The 23,872-nt window shown below is 39.2% G+C and overlaps 1 protein-coding gene across 10 annotated transcripts in view; it reads left to right on the forward strand.

Moving 5' to 3' along the window:
• Positions 1-23,872, forward strand: part of LOC102509981 (neutral ceramidase) — a 90,287-nt gene that overhangs the window by 35,629 nt on the left and 30,786 nt on the right. For 9 of the 10 annotated variants that reach the window (XM_032491403.1, XM_032491408.1, XM_032491407.1 and 6 more), the window contains 6 exons: positions 748-897; positions 4,967-5,143; positions 6,412-6,539; positions 7,666-7,743; positions 20,292-20,412; positions 21,876-22,004. In XM_032491403.1, coding sequence (XP_032347294.1) covers positions 748-897; positions 4,967-5,143; positions 6,412-6,539; positions 7,666-7,743; positions 20,292-20,412; positions 21,876-22,004 — 783 coding nt within the window. The remainder of the gene's footprint in view (positions 1-747; positions 898-4,966; positions 5,144-6,411; positions 6,540-7,665; positions 7,744-20,291; positions 20,413-21,875; positions 22,005-23,872) is intronic. The other variant, XM_006181683.3, reaches the window with a different exon arrangement.

Below are 23,872 nucleotides of genomic sequence, written 5' to 3' on the forward strand. Positions count from 1 at the left end.
AGGTTGCCTGATGGCATTTTTCTCCCTCCTACCAAGTAGTCTTTAGTTTCTAGGAATTATTCCCTGTTGTCTGTTCTGAAAAGTGACTCTGGGATGTAAACCTTAAATGAAGATTCACGTGAAGGATAAGGCAGGCAGGAGAGGGACCACTCTGAAGGCCTGCGTGTGGCTCGTATAGGTGGGCTGTAGGTATAGTGATCTGACTTGGCTGAGGGAGAGACAACGTAGTAAAAGCCAGGGTGAGACACCCTTAATAAGGATTAGTTAGTCATAAAGAAACTATTTGCTTCATAAAAAAAAAAGTCACACACCAAGTGAGTCAGGGGAGCTCCAGTCTGCTGGGTATTCCTGGGAATGTGGGATGATGGCAGGGGAAGTATTTGCTTCTGCAGTCCCTCAGATAAGCAGGAGAAAAGGTTTTCTTTCAAAGAACAAAAAAGCCCTGATAGGTCTCCAGTAGAGTAACAGAATTCCTGAGACACCAGTTCCTTCCTTGCCCATGGGCCAGTGGATAGCTTCTGCCAACCTGAGCATTGCTTTGCCTTTATATTTTTCTACACAGAAGAGTTAAGCCTGTTTTGTGATGTTGGCTTTATTCTTTATTTATACTGCCTCATTTGGAGCCACAGTGTTATGTGGATTGTTTTCTTGGCCTTTCCTAAGTGGTTTACTGTTGTATGTCTGTGCCTGGTTGTATAATAGCAGGGGAGTGAGAAGGAGTGGCTATGATTCTCTCTTCCTCTTTAGATGGGCTACAGCAAGACTGGCCAGACTGCACAGGGCCTCCTCACAAGGTTGTACAGTCGTGCGTTCGTCATGGCGGAACCCGATGGGTCCAATCGAGTGGTGTTTGTCAGCATTGACATAGGCATGGTGTCACAGCGACTCAGACTGGAGGTAAGTGATTAAGGTCAGAGAGAAGGACATGATTTAAAGAAAAGCCTGCAGGTGAATTTGACAGTAAGGTCTCCTGATTTCTCATCCAGTGAGTTTCTAGTGCCCTCAATGTTGTAAGTTCTTGACAATCTAGCAGATAATCGAATGAGGAGAGTGATCCTCATTATTCCAGTCTGTGTCATCTTGGTCAAAACTTGCTTTCCACTCTACTGATGGCACATCATCATTACTAATGCTAATATTTTTTGTAAACTTATCATGTTCCAGGTGACCTTCACTTACATTCTCTCATTTAATCTTCCTCGTTAGAAGGCTGAGAGGCCAATTAATCATTAACCCTTCCCTCAGGTTTTTAGACAACTGAGAATAGATTTAAGGAATCAGATGAGAATTAAAATACAACTCTGACATGAGGTCGGCCATAAATTGCTGAAGTTGGATGGAAGGCAAATGGAGGTTTCATTTTACTATTCTGATTGTTTTTGTATGTGTTTGAAATTTTCCATAATAAGACTTAAAAAGATTATGGTGTTAGCTCTCTTCATCTCTAAACTGTATTGTAGAAAATTCAGGCTCTTCTATGAGTTTCCACCAATTTAGACCGAGTTACCCACCTGTGGGGGAAGTTGAGCTTAGCAGGAAGGTGCATGGGAGGTCTTGGGCAGGTAGCCTGTAAGATGCAGAGGAGGGCAGGGAGAGAGAGAAACAGGCCTCCCTTTCAGTGAGTAACTTGAAAGAAAGAGCAGAGATTTTCTCCCATTTAGTAGGTTGTCTTTTCATTTCTGTCAATGGAAATATTTGCAAATGATACAGTTCATAAGAGGTTAATATCCAACTTATGTACACAGCTCATAAAACTCAACATCAGAAAAACACAAACAATCCAACTAAATGGGCAGAAGAGCTGAATGTTTGGCATTTTGCCAAAGAGGACATGCAGATGGCCAACAGGCACATGAAAAGATGCTCAACAGTGCTAATTATCAGGGAATGCAAATCAAAACCACAATGAGGTATCACCTCATACCTGTAGAATGGCTATCATCAAACAGAACACAAATAACAAACGTTGTTGAGGATGTGGAGAAAAGGGAACCCTCATATACTGTTTATATTAATAAATTAGTGCAGCCACTGTGGAAAATAGTATAAAAGCTTCTCAAAAAGCTAAAAATAGAACTGCCATATGACCCAGCAATTCCACTCTCGGGTATATATACAAACCAAACCAAACCAAACCACTAATTCCAGCTCTTTCTATGTCCTGTTCCCAAGAGTATCAGCAATAGGAAATGGTATGCAAATTGAAGACAAAGAAGTGAGTTGTAGACATGAATGTGACTTCTTTGCCTTAAGTTAAAGTACCCCTCCTTTCATGAAGTAGGAAACATGCTGCTTATAATGGCCATTTACAGGCACTGTTACTAGATGACTGAGTTTTTAAACTTCTTTTTCTTTTTTCCCCAGAAGTCCCACATGTCTGACTCCTATCAGAGATTATAGTTTAGGATTTCTGTAGTCTTTTTCTTTTAAAATTCAAGCTAACATTACAGTTCTTTAGGAATAAAAATGGTTGGAGTTAGGGGAGCTTTAAAGTTTATTGGTAGTTCTTTCTTTTCCACTACTTTCTTGTCTTGGTTACAGAACTGTAAGAACATCGGCTTTTGATTTTAATTATGCTCTCATGATGTCCCTTCATTAATCATTTCCTCTTCTCCTTACAGATACTTCTTCATGAAGCAACAGTAGTAGTTACTGTGTGAAAGAGTATGTAAGAGTGATGAAGAGTTGGTACGGGAATTAGGATTAAACAGAAGGAACATGGATACTTACTAGGATGGAGAAGGCAGGCAGTAACGTTGGCCTAGTTATATCATACTTGCTTTCCACATTTGCCTGGTATCACATGATTGCTTATGTGGATGTGGTAACCTAGCAGTGTTTGGGGCTTGGAGAGGTTAAAGAGGCAAGATGGTTTGTAAGATCTTCCTGATTCAGTGGCCACATGATGAGAATGAGGGTGGTGTAGCTCTTCACCTAAAATAGAAGAGGTTGAATGGATGTGTTTAAGTATGTTAAGTATATAACACATCAGTTGCTGCTGCTCCCTTGTGGGCCATTGGTGTGCTGAAACCGGCTTGTACCAGCTCATGACAGCTGATGGTTAATTACTCAGGAACTTTGTGAGCTGGTGGTTAAACTTTTGGTAGCTTGAAATTCACTATGGTGGGGAGTATTTACACTACAGAAATTAGCAAACAATACAAATGAGGGCTTTTTCTTTCTTCAGAGAGGCAGTTTATCAGCATACCCCACATGGTTGACAGCACTGCTAATCAGAAAAGGCACTATTTTTTTGCCAAGCCCAAATTTGGATTCAGAATCCTTCTCAACACACTGATTTTGACAATAACCACCAATTAGTAGGACTGAGTGCGTGAGAGAGCAGTATTTTCCATCTCTGCCATAAATGAGCTTTCATCATTGTCCCTGGTGTTGGGTGATCGTATCTTACATTGAGGAAGGTTGCTCTGGGTTTGACATTTTTGCTGGATCATTTTAATAATTTTTTACATTAAAAAGTCAAAACATCTTTCTCAAAGAAACTACAATAATACCAAACTTCAGATTTCAGCTGATTAAAGCAGAAATAGAAATAGGTACTCAGCACTAACATAATATTTTAAGTCAGTTATATTTCAATAAAAAAGACATTTGAGCCAAAAAAAGAGATACTCAACAATATCACTAATTTTCTCTCTGTTGTTTTCTTGATGTGTGTGAGCCACACAAAGATGCTATTCATTCATTTGGATGTTCATTGATTTTGTAATCCAATGAACATTTACCGGGTCTTTTTGTACTAGGGATCTATTGCTGTACAAGTCATCCAGAAAACTCAGTGGCTTAAAGCAATCATAATCATGTGTTATTGCTTAGGATTTTGGTGGATAAGGAATCCTAGAATGGCTGCATTGGGTGATTCTGACTTACATTAGAATAGAAGTCACATATCATCACTTCTGTATCATGAGGTTGAACTAAGAGGTGGGCTGGGCTGCACTTGTTAGAAGGCTTCACTGAGGCTGAGGGATCCACCTCAGTGGTTGCTCACCACATGGCTAGCAAGTTAGTGCTGACAAGATGGTTCCTTTCCTCATGGGCCACTCCACAGGGTTGCTGGGTGTTCTCAGGTCACAGCAGGATAGTGGGTGGCTTCCCCCAGACCAATAAGTGTGAATGTCTGTGTCTGGGAACATTGAGTTCTTCATTTTGGGAAGTGAGGCAGTAGAGTAAAGAGGCCTTTGCACTGTCTGTTCGCTGCTCCCAGGATACTTCCCATCCTCACCCCACTCAGGTGTTGCACGACCAGCTCATCATTTAAACCTCTGATGAGAGAAAACATCTTTGGAGAGAGCTTTCCCCACTAACACCTATCTCTCTTTTTCTTTATTCAGCAATAGTTTTCTTCATAGTATTTTTCACTATATGATATAATATTACATGATATGATATATGACATAATGATATGATATATGATATATTATAATATGATATATAACAATATAATATTATGTATTTATTTATCTTTCTCACTAGAACAAAAACTTCCTCAGGGTAGGGACCTCATATATTCCTAGTGCTCAAACAGTGTCTGGACGATGAGTAGGTGAGAATATTGGTTCTATTGTCGGAAAGACTTGGATCTAGATTCTGACTCTGATATTTATTAGATCAGTGGGCAGATTATTTAACTTCTGTACACATCTCAACTAAAAGATTAAAAATACCTACCTCTTGGTGTTGTTATAAAGATTTTTAAATGACATAGTGTGTGCAATATTTAGCACTGTGCTTGCATACAGCATGAATCTAGAAAATGCTGATTGCCATATTGTTGATGTTGTGGCTGAGGGGATAAATGCAAGCATAGAGTGAGGGGCCACTTGTCAGGGATGTCGTGGATGTGAACCAGTGATTAGGCTCATCAGACTTTTTTCTTATTCCAGGGTCCTATGTTACCCCTCTTCTTAGTTCTGTTTTGTTTTTATTTTTTTCCGTCTTAAAGGTCCTGAACAGACTGCAGAGTAAATATGGCTCCCTGTACCGAAGGGACAACGTTATCCTGAGTGGCACTCACACACACTCAGCTCCTGCAGGCTATTTCCAGTACACTGTATTTGTAATTGCCAGTGAAGGATTTAGCAATCGCACTTTTGAGTACATGGTCACTGGTATCGTGAAGGTGGGTGAAAATCCCCAGGGGGAGCTGTTCTGTAGCATTGCTTACAGTGCTTCAGCAGTGGTTTGGTGTCAGAGTCCCTGTAGGATCTCGGTCTGAGCACAGTCTTAGAACCTCCTCCCTTTCTCCTTCCTGACTCCCTTGGAGCTTCTGGCCCTTAGCTGTGGGCTGTTAGGCCTGAGACACTGATTGATTTGGAGACGCAGGGGTCTACGGCAGAAAGCCTCATGCAAGTCACCTAAAGAGAAAAAAAGCATTTTGCATGTGACCTGTATAAATTACAGGGCCCCACATGGTCTGCTGTCTGTGCAAAGTCACATGAAAAGAAACCCATCAAAGAACTGAAAGTAATTACAAATAATTCCAAGCCTTCTTTGAATTTCCTAAAAAGCATTAAAGGGGATCCAAATTATACCACACACCCTCGTTTTTCAAGTCCTCTATAACAGCCCTAGACAGACGTGGGTCTCTGAACTGACACCCTCAAAGTCTTCTCCCATCCCTGGTTTGGGTAGCTTATATCCTGTCTCTCCTGTCTTCCAGGTAATTTTCTTGCAGAGAATTCTTGCTAATTTTTTTTTCTTTTTCATTCCTTTGTATCTCAGGTTGAGTTCCTCTCTACTTTTCCTCATAAAGTCACTGCCTTCCCTCCCCACCTACCTCTCATCCAGGGATTCAACTGGCAAAGGCAGAAATGTCTTTACAACAATGTTTTTCAACCTGTGAAAAGCCATCTATGACTGGCTTTGTGAAATCAACTTCATGGCCTGCAATAAGCTTTAAAAAGAAAGGAAACCTCTAAAGTAAAATAGATTGAAACGTATCATAGTGCAGGACACGTGGGGTGTAGTTTTTTGGTGAACTTTTGTTTTAGGACGCACATACTGACGGGTATTAAGTTATGATGAAAAATGTGTTGATAACTGTGTTTCTCAGTCAAAAAAGTTTGAAAAACTCTGCCTTAGCTGGTGGGGACAGGGACAGAGAGTTGCCTGAGTCAGGTCTCGCACTTGGGCTGCCTGAAAGGGCAGACGGTGCCTATCTGAGCAGTCCTGAGAGACTCGGGTGCTTCCCTATACATGGCACTCCTCGACCTCAACCTTGAAGGCCATGTCTGTTTACATCCTGCCCTGTGGTTCTCCAGCTTTCGTCCATTAGCAGGGACAAATTAGAGACAAAGAAATTGTCCACAGGGCTCTTCTGTTTATATTGACTAAGTCTTTCTTCCCACCAGGATTTCTAACTTTATGACTTTTTATTTTAACCCACAGAGCATTGAAATAGCACACAGAAATATGAAACCAGGCAAAATCTTTATCAATAAAGGAAATGTGGATGGTGCCCAGATCAACCGGAGCCCTTCTTCCTACCTTCAGAATCCAGTATCAGAGAGAGCAAGGTGAGGGGGCAGTCGTCACATTGAACTCCTGTGTTTCCTTTAGGAAACAGCGACAAAATCTAAGAACAAGGTTGTTACTTGATGGATATGGTGAGATCCTAAAAGATTATTAAAGCTGAAAGAAGGTAAAAACATGTTGATTATCTAAAGCAGACAGAAATTAAAAGAGAATGTAGAAGCACAGACCAGCCAGCCATGCACGTTGTCTCTCCTCTTTGCTGCTGTGGGAGTCAGTGTGAGTGTGTGAAGCATCTGGGCTTTCAAATCAGGCATGAAGATGGTCTCAGCTTTATCACTTCCTAGCTGTGTGACCTTCAGTGGCTTACTTCCCTTAACTTATCGGCTCTCAGCTTCTTCATCAGTAAAACATAATGTGCACAATACATTTGTTAAATTAAAGAGCAGCTCTTTTCATTACATTATTCAGAAGGAAGCATTTTACTTACAGGACAACATAGCAAGAGGGAGAAAGAAATTGGCATGAAGAGCAAGACAGAACTAGTGTAACTGAAAGGAACAACTAAGGGAGATGATTTATTTTTTTAAATTTTTAAATGATGAACCAGGTTTGTGACAGAAGAGAAGTACTTAGCTACTAAGGCAGAGTAAAGTAATCTCTCAGTTCAGCTTGACCCACTGACATTCTACATTTGTCTGCATATTTTTCAATAGATTTCCAAGAGCTGAGTTTTACAAAATATGATCTGATTTCCCTTGAAAGGGCATAAAAGAAAAGTTTAAGTTGCAGGTCAAAATGCTTTTGATTTGGCATATTCCCTGCTACTTTTAAGTGATGCCATTAAAATTTGATGAGTAGAAATTTCAAAGACAAATTCTTATTATTAGAAATACATGCTATATAATACTGCATATATTACATAAAAATGTGTATTTCATCTCCAGTTAGCTGACTTAACACCCCTAACTCTGATCAAAGCTGCAAACCATTTCTTTAGCTGAGAAAGGAGGTCCTGGATGTATTTTGTAGGATGGCAGAGTGCCCTGGAGCCTTGCTTACAGGGAGGCATTTTGGTTTTTATTTCTGTGTCAGCTTCTACAGTTTGCTGCACACGAGGGCCAGGCTCTAACACAGAACTGACTAAGTTTCTTTGTTTTGCTGACCTAGGTATTCTTCAAATACAGACAAGGAAATGGTACTCTTGAAACTGGTAGATTTGAATGGAGATGACCTGGGCCTTATCAGGTACTCTATTTACTCTTTTCTTAAAGATTCTGTCTGGATAATTTTCCTTAATTACAGTGGGGAATAAAGGGGACCGGAATAGTGGCAGCAGAGGCTGAGAATAAGCTGAGTGGTTGAGTCCCGATCTGGGATCCAGCCATGGGCCCTCAGACAAGGTTCTCAGCATCCCAGGGCTTAGATCCTCACCTGTACATCAGGGCTAATACAATGATTAAGTGACGGATGTGGGAGAAGAAGTTTAGTACAGTGTCTGACTAAGGGTAGATTCAGTAAACACTAGTGGTTATTACTGTATTCAGATCTCATATATGGTGGGGAACAACGATGTCTCGGAAATGAGAAAACAATCTGACCAACCAGGCAAGTGATGATGAGTTTGAGATTATTTAACTGTATTTTTCTAAAAGGAGTAAGCCTAATACAGGACGGTGCCAATTAGTGATGAAAACAGAACTGCGACCACCTAACGGAAGCAGATGAGGTAAAATTACAGCTGGGCACAGATTTTAGCTCCATTTTATACATAAAAAAACACGTGAATTTTGCCTTCTTTGAAAAGAAGGCATTTGCATTCATATGATTTTGGTTGCTGCAGTTAAACTGACTCAGACATTTCCTGGGTGGGTAACAGACCCAGACACCTTGACACGTGGACTTCCAAAATGACTCAGAAATGCCCTAAGGAAGTGAATGATGTCACATGGGTGTAAGAGTCGAATGGCTTGGGTTCACTCCGGGCTCTCATTCTTAGTAGCTGCGTGACTTTGGCCAAGTTACTTAATTATTCTGTGTCTCAGTTTTCTTACTCTAAAATTGAGGGATAGAATGAGTTCTTAAATGTTGATAACTGTCCATAACCATGGTAGGGGTCTGTCAGGGAGGATTATAAAATTTCTAAGTATAAGTTTCTATATGAGTAAAATTCAGTGAATTGAAAGTAATAAGAGATGATGAAGAACATTAAAGACTATGACCCACAGTTCAGTTACAAGGGTTGGTCCTATGACTAGGACAGAGAGAACAGCACGGTGGCGGCGAGTTCAGATTTTAGGGTTAAGGTTTTAGGTATAGGTTGGAGGACTTGAGTTCAAGTCCTAGCCTTGCCACTTACTAATCCTATGGCCTGGGAAATGTAATTTATCTACTTACACCTCAACTATGCGGTTTGCAAATGAGCATAATAACACCTTGTAAGATTGTTTGAAGATAAATGAGGAAATGTGTGCAAAATTAGAGAAATATTCTACCTCTTCTAAAAACTCTATTATTGGCATAATGCTTAACATTCTCAAGCTACTTCTTTGGGATTAAAGTGAAGTTAATAAAAACTCCCTGATAAAATAAACTTTATTATGTGCGTTGATGTATTAGAACTCATTCTTTCATTATAGTTAATTCATCTACTGATTAGTTGCTGCCTAGCATTAAACTTAATGGACTTTCTAAATATCAGGCTTGCAACTGGGCTGTGTTATGATGAATAAAGCATAGTCCCTATCTTCAAGGGTCTTACAGGCTAGTGTGGTGATAAGGTCAGGAGACGGAGAAGTAATCATAACGTAAGTTAGATGGCCTTCAGTGCTATTACCTAGACGTAAATAAATGCTGTGGGAATTTGGAGGAGTTCTACCTGGGAACATTGTGAAAAGCTTAAAAGAGGAAATGACATTTGAATTGGATCTGAAGGAACCCTGGGATTTCTCATGAAGTCATGAAAAACCTGCATTGGGAGGCCAGAGTATGGGTAAGGTCACGGGGTGGGTGAGAGATGCATGTGGAAAGGCAAGCCAGTTCTTGATTTTGGAGCAATTTTGTGGGGAATTTGGTTAGGAGACAGGATAAGCGCATGTTTGTGGGACTAGTGAGATGGAGAATTTCCAAATTTGTTGGGAGAAGAAAGTAGCTTTTCCCTTCTAGTTTCTACATAACTCTTGGCTGAATGACGGAGATCATCCATGATTCCCTTTTGTTAGTTTCTGAACCATTCAACAATGCCAAGAGAACACTCAAAATGCTATTTTGGGGGCCAGACATTCTTTGCTTCCTAGCATGTAACAATATAACATCTAGAAGTCCCAGGGTCAGCTGTCAAGGTTATAACCATGCTTTTCCATCTGCTGTGCTTACCACACTGCAGTAACTTTCTGTTGTTTCTATTGCCACCATATGTTATCCTTGATGTAATTGCTCCTGCAATGGCCTCTTGTTGCATAGTGATAATTGCTCTTTGAATACATTAAAAATGATCCAAAATGTAAAGTCAAATCTGGGCTGCTAAGTAACTCAGCCACCATATGTAGGTGCCTGGTTTTAGATAGAATCCCAAGGTATGAGGAGTGTGGAAGTTCAGAATCTCAGACTTGTAGAGCATGAAGAGCACCTAGTATAATCTTCAGCTGAGGCCTAGAAAGGTGGTGTGACCTGCCCAAGGTCACAGGCAAGACTGTTCTCTTCACACTGAAAACCATGTAGAAGTTCATAATTTATTCCTTGCTACTTTCATTTGTGTTTTCGTTTCTTCATTCAGCAAGCCTGTACTAGGCACCTACTTTGTGCCATGCAGTGCTTTCCAGTCCTTAGAGTGATGTATTTCCAGCAAAGGGTCATGAAGTCATGAATCAAATACCTGTTCATGCTCCTTGAGCAAATCCTATAAAATCTGAGACTGAGTTTCCACATTTCTCAAATGAAGATGCAACATCTCTCCACATAGAGATTATGATGCATTCATTCATTTATTAAATATCATAGAATATATGTCATAAACTGAGCTAGTACTCTGGACATACTCTCAATGTACTAGCTGTTGCTCTTACAGAACTTATAGTCTGCTGTTGGAGACAAAAGGTAATCAAATAGTCACACAAATGCATGTATAATTATGACTGGGTTAAGTGCTAAGAAAGGAAGGTATGTAGAACTATCTTAAAGGGACTTGACCTGGTCAGAGAGATTGGGAAAGGCTTTCCCAAGGAGGTGACAATAAAGCTGAAAACCAAAGGAAGGATATGAATTAACTGGCAAAAATGGGTGATGGGAAAGAACATTTAGCACAGATGGAAAAACTTGTGTAAAAGTCCTGTGGCCCATTTGAGGGGCTGTTAGAAGATTGGTGTGGCTAGGGTGCAGAGGACAGTGGGGCAGGGTGTTGGAAACTGAAGTGAGGGGTAGAGATTAGATGCATGGTGAAGATTTTGGTCTTTATATCAAGGGGACTGGAAAATCACTAAAATGTTTTAAGCTGGGGATGGGAGCTGCGGCTCTTGGGGGGTTAGGAAGAGTGGTGACTTGAGGAATGAAATGAACTATGTGCACGAACTATTCCTTCAACCATTATGTCCTCTACAATTGTGAGACCACCATTTGCATCAGTTGGTCTATCTGTGCAAGGAAAATATTTCTTTTTGCCTGATAACTACTGTGTGCAGAAATAGTAAACGATTTTTCCCCAGACATGGAGAACATGTTTGGGATGTTCTGAATTCTGAATTAAAATGTAAGCTGTGTGGCAGTCACAGAATTCACTTTGGGAGGTTCTGGAAGGCACCTCAAAGAAGGAATCTCGTCCAATGGAGAAGACAGCATGGAGTCCTGGGAGATCCTGATATAAGAGACCATCTGTGTGCAGAAACGACGAAGGGAGAAAACAGAACAGGTTTCAAATGTCTGCACCAAAAGAAAAGTCCTAAGGGCAGGCAGACAAACTGAATGGCGGCTCTGGGTGGTGGTCAGCCCCTTCTCACACGGTCGCCCTAGTGTAGGCGGCTCTGGGAGTGGCAGCTGGGGACACTGACTCATTTCCTGAAGCATGGCGCCACAGGACAGGCTTAGTCCCACTTCTCTTCCCTTCTTCTATCTCTTTGCTTCTGTCATTTCCTTCCTCAAGTTGCATAGCATGTCTCCTATTCATCAGAGCTGTAAGAAAGGTTGGAGCACGTTTTCCTTTTTTTAAAAAAATTTTATTTATGTCTAGTTTTCTTCTTCCTTTTTAAAATAACATCACTTTATGTTTTTAATTTAATTTTATTTATTATTACCATTTTTTGGTGGGGGGGAGGTAATTAGGTTCTTATTTACTTATGTACTTAATGGAGGTACTGGGGATTGAACACAGGACCTTGAGCTTGCTAGGCATGCTCTCTACCACTGAGCTACACCCTCCCCCCATGAGTTTTTGAATGATTGCTCTATTGTCTTCTGTTTTATGCAATGCAAGTCCTCTTATTACAGAAAGGAGTTATCCTTTCAAGGCACATTGAAAAAAAAAAAAACAGGGACAATGATTTGTTTAGCCTATTGGAATAATTTATAAGCACACATAGAAAAGCCCAATTTATGAAATTAAATGAATTGATTCAAAGGATACTGACTTATAAAACTCAGTGTGGGGTGTGTGTGTGTGTGTGTGTGTGTGTAAATCTTCTCTCCCATCTCTGACTATGACTTCCTGAATTATCAAGTCTGTCTATTCTCTATGGCTGTCTATTCCACCCTGTGCGTTCTCCCCTTTGTGTGCTTAAACCCACGCTGAGAAAAAATGTAGAAACCTCAGTATATGCCCTTAAACAACCTTTCCTGACCTATTCTCTTTTCTCCATCTCCTCTCATCATGTCTTTTATAAATGCCTTCTCTAGGAGCCTTAACTCTGGCTCGTGAAGCCCCGCTCTCTACTTCCACATTCTGGATTTCTTTCCTCTTCTGCCTCTCGTGTGCTGTTCTGAAGCATGATGCTGTCATCCTCTCCACCCTTCCTGTCAGCTCGTTGGTGCTGATCCTTTCCAGTAAAGGACAGACCTCGGTTGTGCAGTGAGTTCTCCTTCTGTGTCTAGTCTGTCCCCGTGTAAAGTCAAGGTGCTTAATAAGGGCTTTCTGATGACAAGGGTGATGATGGTTGACTGATAAGAGAGATTAAATCATGCTGGTTAATTTAAATCGTCCAAAGTTTAGAAATCAAAGCTGTAAAAGCCAGTTGTCATAACCAGCAGAAGACATTGGACTTACTTCCCAACGTCAACCATGGTTCGTATCCAGGTACATTTTCTTCAGCCCGTTTCACTAGGTAGAACCTATGATAAGAAATAAGCATGACTGAAAGGTCATTCTTTAAAGGTAGATGCTGTCTTGGTTCTACTCACTGTGGGTACTAGAAGCTTTAAAATATGTGAAAAATACTAACAATATTATCTCCATGTACTGAGACTATCAAGAGTTCTTTTTTTTTTTGTAGTGTCTCCCTTTATACCTAACAATGAATTTTTTGTCTCAAAAATCTATGTATTTTCATGTTAATACAGCTAACTCAGCTGTCTGTAGGTTATAATTTGCCACATATATTTTTCTATCATTTTCTTTCAACTTTCATGTTCCTGCATTTTAGAGGTGTCTGTTATGAATATCGTATAGCTTTATTTACTTGTTTTCTACAATCTTCATCTTTTAATGAGTGATTTTAGTTTATTTTTCTGAATTGTGATTATTACATATCTGGACTTTCCTGGATTTTCTGAGATCCTATTTTATCTGGATTTTCCTGGACTTTCCACTTTGTGCAGTTTGTCTCACTTTTCAATGCTTTTTTTCTTTCTCTCTTACTTTCTTAGGATTGATAGAGATTTAAAAAAAAAAATCTTTAAATGGAAGATTATAGTTTCCAAAGATGGTGACAACAGTATTATCCCACATGTTCTATACAAAGTGACCTTGCCGGTCTCCACCAAGAGGCGGAGATTTCTCTAGCCCCTGAAACTTGGCCAGCTCTGGGGCCACTTTGATCAATAAAAGATGAGAGAAGTGGCACTGTGCCGGGGCTGGATACTTTTTTTTTTCCAATAGACTTCATTTTTTAGAGAAGTTTTAGGTTCACAGCAAAATTCAAGTGCAGAGATCTCCCATATACACCTGCCCGCAAACCTGCATAGCCTCCCTCATCCCCCCACCCAGAGTGGTCCATTTCTTATAATCGGTGAACCTGCGTTGACACATCATAATCACCCAGCGTCCACAGTTTACATTACAGTTCACTCTTGGTGTTGATCAAGTAGTTTTAAAAAAATCTTCCTTTTGTTTGTGTATTTTCTAAAATTTCAACAGTGAACAAATATCTAAAATAATCTGATAATGCTGGGACTCAACAGCTTCTAATATTTTGTTACATAGCCTTTTAGACCTTGTTTGTATGTTTATATTTTTTAGTTTTAAAAAGTGAGACTTTGTGTACACAATTTGGTAGCTTTTTTTTTCATTTAGAAACTGCTTATAACTATCTTTCAATGCTACTTAGTATTTTTAAAATCAGCATTTAAAATTGCTGTGTGGTATTCCATTATGTGCATAATTATGTCCCCAGCTAATCACCAGTCATTCGACATTTAGTTTACAGTTATTTTCCAACGTAAAGTACACTGTGATAAGCATTTGTGAACACATATCTTGTATACATTTGCCAGTGGTTTCCCTAAGCTAAATTCCTGGAAGTGGGATTGCTGAGCCAAAGAGGAATGTTTAATATTAAGGCTTGTCTCATAAGCTGCCAAACGGTCCTCTGGAAAACTTGCTGGTTCACACTGCTCCTACCCAAGTGTGAGTGGAGCGTTGTTTCCTGTGCTCTTGCCAATCTTGGTGTCATCATACTTTACAAATGTTGCTAAGTAATAGACCCCCAAAGCCAAATTACTTTTGTTCTCCTTGCAATTTCTTCAGTTCCTGGATAGTTAGGCTGAATTTAAAAACAAACAAACAAAAAAACTCTTATTGGCCATTTCTTGTTTTACTTTTGTTGATTGCTTAATCATATTAGGATGCAAGAATTTTGATTGCAGTAACTTAATGGAATCCACCCAAACCAGATACCTTGCCAATAACATTATGGAGAGCGTGTTTTTGTTTGTTTGTTTTTATTTTTTGTTTGTTTTTTATCCAGAACTTTTGGAAATAACAAAAGGAGTAGCTGAGAATGTGCAGCTCTTCTCTGGAGCTGAGATGGTAGAAAGATTCTCCAGGATGCTGGCCACTAAATTAACCTGTAACTTCAGAAGGGGTCCTCTGGCTACAGCTCATTGTCTTTATTTAATCTGAGCAATCTGGCCTGGAGTCATTGCTTGGTGGTTAGGGAGGTGAAAAGGAGGTGTGTTAATTAGAGTAATTAATGCCAGGGTGACGCAATAGACAGACCATGAAATTACAGTGGCTTAACACATGGAAGACTTCACTGTGCACATTTCTCACTCATACAAAGTCTAATAAAAATTGGGTGGTCCTTCTAAACATGTGCCAGATTCGCATGTCCTGCCCCGCCAGTGGGACTGGGAAATGAAGACACATTGGTATTTTGTAAGCCCTCAAGTCTCTGTCACAGGAGGGCAGGGTCTCCTCATTTAATAATCTAATACTCATCCTATATAGGTTGAGTATACATGTGTAGAATACACACATGCACACACATCATATATGTTTATGTTGTATTTACCTCATGAAATACACATGCACACACAGTCAGAGCTTTGCCTGTTTTTCCCCCCACCATCTCATCACCATCACCATCAGCAGCAGTGTTAGAATCAGCATCACCAGCATCGTCATAGTGATGATTTATTCCGTTCTTAGTATGGACCAGTCTTCGTGCTGAGCACATCGGATGTATTTGTTCCTTTAATTGTCAGAGGCTGTGTGGTAGATACTGCTATTATCATTATGTTGCAGATACGAAGACTGAGTTTCAAATAGGTTACCTAACTTGTGTCTGGCTCCAGGGTTGGTACTCCTAGCCATTAAAACATATAACCTCCATATTAATTTCTTAGGGTTTCCACAGCAAATCATCACAGACTGGCGGGCTTAAAACAGCAGAGATTTATTCTCTCACAGGTCAAGAGGCCAGAAGCCTGAAATCAGGGTGTTGGTAGGCTTGCTTCCCTCTGGAAATTCTGAGGGAGAATCAGTTCCCTTCCTCTTGCCTAGCTTCTGGAGGCTGTCAGCTGTCCTTGGCTTGTAGACACATCACTCCGATCTCTGCCTCCATCTTCTCATTGCCTGCGTCTCTGTCTCTGGGTGTTTCTCTGTTCCTTTCCTCTCGTTATGAGATACCAGTCACTGGATTGAAGACCCCACCTAGGCAGTATGTTTCACTTGATCTTTACCTTGTTTACATCTCTAAAGACTCTATGTCCAAATAAAGTCCCAACCTGAGGTTCTGGGGGACATGAATTGGGGGGGGGGCACTGTTGAATCCACTACAGTTTCCTGTATTGTATTTGTTCAGAGAGCTCCCATGTTATCACACATCAGCATGGACCCCACCTTAGAATGGAGGTACAGTATTCCCTTCCTCTGTCGGTGGACATTTAGGTTGGAGGGGGCCACACCCAGGACCGGGTGCACAGCACACAAAGGCACTCCCTTCTCTGGGCTGACTGAGGTGCCTTGCTCAGAGAGCTGAGCAGGGGCTGAATTTCAGCCTCCACTTACCCCTTTGCCGTCACCTTTGTGCAGAGCACAGCCTACGTGTGGAACGTGGTCACTCAGATCTGAGAGACCTGAACCTGGGATGAGTCGTTACTGTTCTAGAATATTTAAGAAGCTCCATTCTGCCTTTGGCTTTTCTGTTTCACAGTAGGAAGTGCACAGTGTCTGAACTGAAAGAGACAGTAGATAAAGCCTGTTACACAGGAGGAGAGAATAATTATCCTATTCTGTATTAACTTGCTGTTTATTGATTCACAAAGCATAGTTGAAATCAGTTAGTTTTAAGTCTAGGAAATAAGGATCTAGAAATTTTAACCAGCTTTGCTACACATGAGGACAAGATCTCAAATTTCTTGACTTCCCTCACGACCTTGATTGCATCATGCTGACTCCGACAGCGCCCTGCTCTAGCTGAGACATAATCTTTGTTTTAAAATGTTTGTTGTCAGGAATGTATTCATCTTTTTATGTCTATATTCTAAGTTCTGTTGAAACTACCTAAACCTTTCTTCTTTTCTTTTGAACTTTGCTTTGATGAATTTTTTTGACCACGTGAAATAAATCGTAAGTACAGCTTTCTTAAAATGACCACCTTTCTGCCTGTCTTTATAAAATATTCATCTATTACCGAAGTACTCTGGTTGCTGTGACAAGCCTGATGTTTTTATAGCTTATATTTTAAAGGGCAGAGGAGGAAAAATACAGCATCTTCTTATTCTGAAATGCAGATAACTTTTTTGAATACTTTTTTTTTTCATTTTGTAGAGGAAAAGTTCAATTTATTTTATGAGGCCTAAAATAAATTCAAATAAAATAAGAATTCAAGACTATAGTCTAATTAGTAGACCAAAATTCTCAGTGTTTGCTTTCTCCCCAGATAGTCTCATGCCTCCTTGATGGCAGAGGACACACCTGATTCCTCTCTGTGTTCTCTGGGGTTTAACATAATGCCAACCATACATCTGGCTACTAATAAACTCATTGGTTGAATGAATGGAGCAACCGCCCTCTGTCCTTGCCCTTATCCATTCTGCTCCTACAGTCTCTGAACACACTGCACCCCTTTCTATCTCCATACCTTTGCTACAAATGATTTTTGTCCAGTCATCCCCTCCCCAAGTTCCCACTCATCTTTTAAGACCAGCTCAAATGTCACATCCTCTGTGAAGCATTTTTCAAGGGCAAGATGATGCCTCATTCATCTCTCTGTCCCCAGTGTCTGGCAGAGAGTCAAAGTTAACTAAATGTATATTGAATAAGTGAGTGAGTGAAGGGAAGGAACCGAGCTAGGGTCCTATCACAGATGAGAATGTGGGCTTTACGGTCTGACAAACCTGGATTCATAGCCGCGCTTCTTGGCTTACAGCTCTGTGACCTTGGTCAGTGACCTCATCGCTCTGAGATGTTGTTCGCTTGGTATAAAATGAGCATAAGGAAAGCATCTGACTCAAAGGGTTCTTGGGAGATTAAACTGAGATCCTATAAATACAAGTTTTCACCCAATAAGTGCTAAATAGGATAGTCCAACACTGATAGAATTTTTCTATGGGTTTCCTCTGATTGTGCTAGAGAGGTTGCAGTCTGGCTGAATCTGACTAACCTCAGTGTGATCACGTAAGACAGAAATACTTTGGTGGGAGAGCCTTGGAACTGTCATAACCACCAGCCCATTGTCCTTCCAAACTAAATGGAGTAAAACTACAAAAAAGCAGACTTCAACTAATTGGAAAATACTAGTTGATAGACTTCCCTTGCCACTTGAGTTTTAGGAGAAAGACAAACCACAAAAAAGAAACTAGTATAAAGGTTTTTAAAAATACAAAAACCTTATAAGTAACTTGTAGGGGATGATGTTAGAACTACCTTCAGCCCAAACTTCTGTACCTCTGCATAGTGGCAGATACACACCTTGGGGACTGAATGCAGCCTACAGACTGGTGATTTGGTCTAACACTGTTTAAAAAAATTGAAATGGATGAAGTCAGTCAAAATGCACTACAAACTTTCACATTTAAGTAAGTACCAGGTATATAATGTACAGTATGATAAATACAATTAACACTGCTCTATGTTATATATGAAAGTTAAGAGCATAATCCTGAGTTCTTATCACAAAAATTTTTTTCTACTCCTTTAATTTTGTATCTGTATGAGATGATAGATGTTTGCTAAACTTATTGTGATAATTATTTCATGATGTAAGTCAAATCATTGTGCTGTGCACCTTAAACTTAATGCTGTATGTCAATCATATCTCAGTAAAACTGGAAGAAAACATTTTGAAATGAATGTCAACGTGAAAAAAACTATCACGGAAAATTTTAAATATATACCAACTTAGAATGATTAGTCTAATAAACCTGCATGTAACAATTATTCAGCCTCAGTAATTAGCAGTACTCTCCCGTTCTGTTTCAGCCCTCCTCTCCTTTTTGTTTGTTTGTTTTGCTAGAGTATTTAGAAGCAAATACCAGATATCATATCATTTTACTCATAAATAGTTCAATATGTATCTCTATCAGATAAAAACTGAAATGAATGTAACTATAATTCATTACCACAAACAACAAAATTAAAAATAATTTCATATGATCTAAAACCTCGCCTGTGTTGTTTTCCCTGATTGTTACCAGTAAAATCTTTTTTGCAGTTTTGTTTGACTCAGAATCCAAACACAGTCCACAAATTACACTTGTTGGCTATGTGTCTTAAGTCTCTTAATTTGTAACAGTGCTCCTCATTTGTTTCCATGCCATTTACTTCTTTAAGAATTTTTAAATTGATAAATATTTCACAAAGCCGTGGATTTGTGAAAGACCTGACAGCGCTGGCTTATATGCCCATCGGGCCACATGTGGCCGCAGCTCAGCAGAAGCTGTGGTCCTTAGACCATGCAAGTGCCTCCAGGCCTCCATGGGTCACAGTCCCTGTTGTGCCAACTAGCTTAACTCCTGTGTTGCCTACCCAGCCCCACGGGCATTGTGCTGGCCACCTCTGACCTACATATATGTATCTATTGGGCAATGAGATCTGAATCCTGGACGAGGATTCGAAGCTCTAAACACCCCTGGTCATTAAGTCAGTTTTGTGCACTATGTTCCTTAGGCAGAAATTGTAAAAGCTTTCAGTGAAGAATAATCAACAAAAGATTTTTTAAAAATCCTAACTTAGCTTGAAACTTCATTAATTGGCATCTCTCTTTTCTTGAGTATTCTTGCTCATCTGCTTTACAGTCTTCTATCCCACAAAGGCCACCGGAAAGGGTGGCCCAAACTTTAGCCTTGGTCCTCTGTGGCAAGTGGGCCACTGCATAGGTTTTATAAGACACCTTGCAGAGTGCAGGTAATAACAGCCTACCTCTCAGGGTTGTTGTGAAGTTCAAATAAGGTAGCAGATGTGAAGTTAACTTGGAAGCTCCATAGCTCTATACTTAGACGAGGTATTACTATGCATAGCGATGTATCGAACTATGCATAACATCCTCTTTCACACCCCCGTGCGTTTAATTGCTCTCTCTCCATGGAATGCCTTTAAGAATTAACTGCTAGTCATCTGTGGTTCCCAAACACTTCATGCCTACTTACTTGTAACATTTGTTGCACTGTATTAAAGCCCTTTTTTTTTTGGTACATCTTTGTCTTCTGCAAGATTCTAGAATCAACTGCAGTTTATTCAGTGTTTGGCACACAGCAAACTCTCAGTAAATGCCTATTGAACTGGATAGTATTGATTTGAATAATTATTATGTGTGTGCTTGTCGTGAAGGACAAAGTCTATGTTGATACAATTCTTTACGTATGTCATCTTGTAACTAATCAATATTGGCTCTTGTTAAAAGCTTATGATAAAGATGATAATGATGAAATATTTATAAAGATATTTTTGTATTTTTTACTTAAGTGACCAGACATCTTAAGTATATTATTAGTAATTTAAGTTCATTAACAATAAAAGAACCTAAATGTAGAATGTCTATTATTAAGAGAAACTTTTTTCCTGCTGGAGAAAACTTAAGCTCCCTGTCATCATTTTGGGCCCCCCTTATCTAGTTGTCTTCATTAACTCAGGGCTTCTTGTGCTTTTACAGCTGGTTTGCCATCCACCCAGTCAGCATGAACAACAGCAATCATCTTGTAAACAGTGACAATGTGGGTTATGCATCTTACCTTTTTGAGCAAGAGAAGAACAAAGGATATCTACCAGGAGAGGTGAGAAGTTATGTCATTGAAAGCTTCATCTAATTCATGGAGTATTGTCATTCATGCAATGTTCAGAACAGCTGATTCAGATCTTCAGAGTAAAGTGTCATCATGAATGTCACATACTGATATGTTTAGATAGAAAGAACTCTCCATCCTCCCTAATAGGGAAAAAAAATTTTAAATGACTATTAACGTGATGTCAAATACTAGTTATATTGATGACTTCATTAAGTTGCAATTAGTTGGATAAAGAAAGGCAAATTCAAGATTTTTGCAATATATAGTAGTCTTTGATCAACTAGGAAATATGATAAACTGTGTTGATATTTTACTTTAGTTTTCAGAGCTATAAAAAGTATGAAGTACCTTCCTAATGGTATAAAGAATTGAATGAGGACAGGGGATGAATTCTTTTCTCTCTTCCAGACTTCCCTCTTAATTTCCATTCAAGGACTTGGTTCTACTATCCTGCAATATAGCCTAAGTCAGATTAACCCTAATCCACTAGACTTGTGTTTGTAACTTTGAAACTGAGTGAGCAATGGGATCAGAGATAGGGGGCCAGGAGCCCTGTCCATGCACTTCAGGAAGCTTGTCAGCTCTGTGTTAATTATAGACCCCAGATAGATTAAGTGGCAAGGGAGGACCCTTTTCTGCTTGGACCCCAGCATCCAAGCTCTGAATGCAGAAGAATATATGATGGGATGAGAGCTCCAAGCTCTTGCCTGAAAGTATTCTATTATAAAGATATTAGCCCAATGAATGTTTGGTTTCTTAGTTCCTTTGTTGACAAAACTCTTATTTTTTTTTTCATTTTAGCCTGTGTTTTAGGGGGTTTGTATTTTCTTTTTAGTATTTAAAAAAAAAAAAAAAGATCTCTTATACTTGCTTATCTCTTTCCCTAAGAAAATTTAAGACATTTATGGTGGAATGGTAGACCAGTTGGTTGAGGTTAAGGTCTTGCACTACTCTAAAAGATTATGTGCTATTATTTCAGTTGAAAAGTTAGAGAAAAGATATGTGGAGGACAAGTCTGGATGGTGGATGCTATATTTAGGTTCAGCTTTGCAACAGAAAAATCAAGATGGACTCTGCTTTTTAAGCCAATAAGCTATTTATTTTTAAAGAGAAAAGGAATCTCTGAGCTCCAGGTACAACACCAGAGACTAGATTGATGGGTCTGCATTTTATAACTTGTAGGGCAGTGCTTCTTGTCAAAATGTTTCTATTTGAGACACATTTGAAACAGCTTTATTGATAATTGAAATATCATGAGTAATAATATGTATGCTTTCTGCAATGTGAGTCTTTTCAGAAGTAAAAATTTTTCTCAGAATATAGTACCTCCTCCTTTTTACTGTATGCAGATAATTTTGAGCAGTCCACCAGAGTGGGCTGAATGTTTGCTTTTTTAATGGAACTCATTACGGGTAATAAAAAAGAATAAAAGGCAGGTATGTTTCCCTTAGCAGGGACCGTATGTAGCAGCTTTTGCATCATCAAACCTGGGAGATGTGTCCCCCAATATTCTCGGCCCACATTGCATCAACACAGGAGAGTCTTGTGATAACGCCAATAGCTCTTGTCCTGTTGGTGGGGTAAGTAATTATGAAATCTTTTTTTTTTTTGCAACTTGTGTACATTTTATGTTTAAATATTCATCATATTCACTATTAATTTACAATTATGTTTTCCTCAAGTGTACTCTGGCCTACTTCCTGGTACCGTTTGCTCTTCTCAAAAGCATCCATTAAATTTTGATTGGGTAAAATTGTAGTTTTCCCTTTGGTAAGGCTTTTGAATGGTAAGACAAGTTAGTAAATGTCAGAGATTAACTATCCTTCCCCGAACTTGGACAGACTGAAACATTTTGTCTTGGCATTTCTGAAGTCACAACTTAGTACCAAAACTGCCTGCCTGAGACATTTTACACTGATTATACAGTCTTTAAGGTTTTCTAAAAATATCAAATCAACATTTTTTCCTTTCTTGTAAATTAAAAAAAAATCTTGCTAGAAAAACTCAAACCACGTGGAAAGCATAGAGAGCAGTAAAATGTGAAAGTCCCTAATCCCTCCCTCTTCTCTCACCCTCCCCTTTTCCCAAAAGTTACTACTACTTTCACACCTCTTCCTTCATTTATGCATTCATGAACAAAATTTTATAACTTATTTATTGATTTTTTTTATTGGTCCAGGATTTGAGTTTTCTCCCTAATTTGTCTTAAAAAAAATCTCTGAGGAATAAGAATTCTTTTTAGTCCATGTCAATTTAAGTCGTATGTCCATTCCTGGACCAAGACAGTTGCTGGAGAAACGGTGTGTGTTGATTGGCTTACACTGGGTTCCTGACCAGTCTTTGGCAAAGCCTGGGAAATTACCATGACACCTTCGCCTCATCTGGAATTAGGGATGGGACCATTGACTGCAAGGGGAGAGATGGCACCCTGAACCAAATCAGGATTCCCTCAAGAAAGAGAAAGAGGGAAATGGGCAAATGTTGCCATGTCTTCTGTTTGAATGTGTTTTCTTTAAAAATAATTTTTTAAACTCAGAAAACAGCTTTAATGTTTTTTAGAAGATGATCTATGCTTGTTAAAAATTCACACAGTAGTAAAAAGCTCAGGAAATAAAACTTATGTAAAGAACCCCTTCGTCCCACCATTAACCTGTTAAAATTTTAATGAAGATCTTTCCAGACTACTTTTTATGAATCCATGCACGTAGATGGATGTACAATTTTACATAAATGGGATCATATTGTAATACTGTTTTAGAACTTGCTTCATCATTTCCAATAAATATACTTTAAAACATCATTTAAACTAACTTCGTATGTTTTCATTTTAAGCATTATAATTTAGTTAACCAGTCCCCTACTGGTGAGTATTTTCTTCCCTTTCTTCCTTTTTTTCCTGTCACATCCTATCTCCCCTCTTTTTCTCTTCCTTCATGTAAGTGTGCTATGTTCACTGTACTTGTCCTATATATTTTCACATGTGTATTTCACCTTTGGACAAATTCTTAAAAGTCAGTTTGCTGTCAAAGAGAAAGCACCTCATATACACCCCACACACTGCCCAAATGCCCTCTCAGTCACATTTCCACCCACAGGGCCTGAGTGACACTGTCCCCAAACTCTCACCACCACCCGGTCTGTCAAGCTTGCAATTTTTGCCAATGCAAATGCAAAGAATTCTCTCTTTATATTTTAAGTTTATATTCAATTATTCATAAGATTGAACATATAATGTTGAATGGCCATTTTATATTTGTGTGTGTGTGTGTGTGTGTGAATTACCTATTTCATCTGTATCCATGGTTCTCCATTGGGATGGTTTCTCTTTTTTTTTGCTTTTATTTTTTTCTCCAGCTTTATGGAGATACATTGACATAACATTGTCTTAAGTTTAAGGTGTACAATGTGATGATTTTGATACACATACAGGATGCTTTTTACTGCAAAT

Source organism: Camelus ferus, chromosome 11 (assembly GCF_009834535.1).
Source record: "Camelus ferus isolate YT-003-E chromosome 11, BCGSAC_Cfer_1.0, whole genome shotgun sequence".
Taxonomy (NCBI): domain Eukaryota; kingdom Metazoa; phylum Chordata; class Mammalia; order Artiodactyla; family Camelidae; genus Camelus; species Camelus ferus.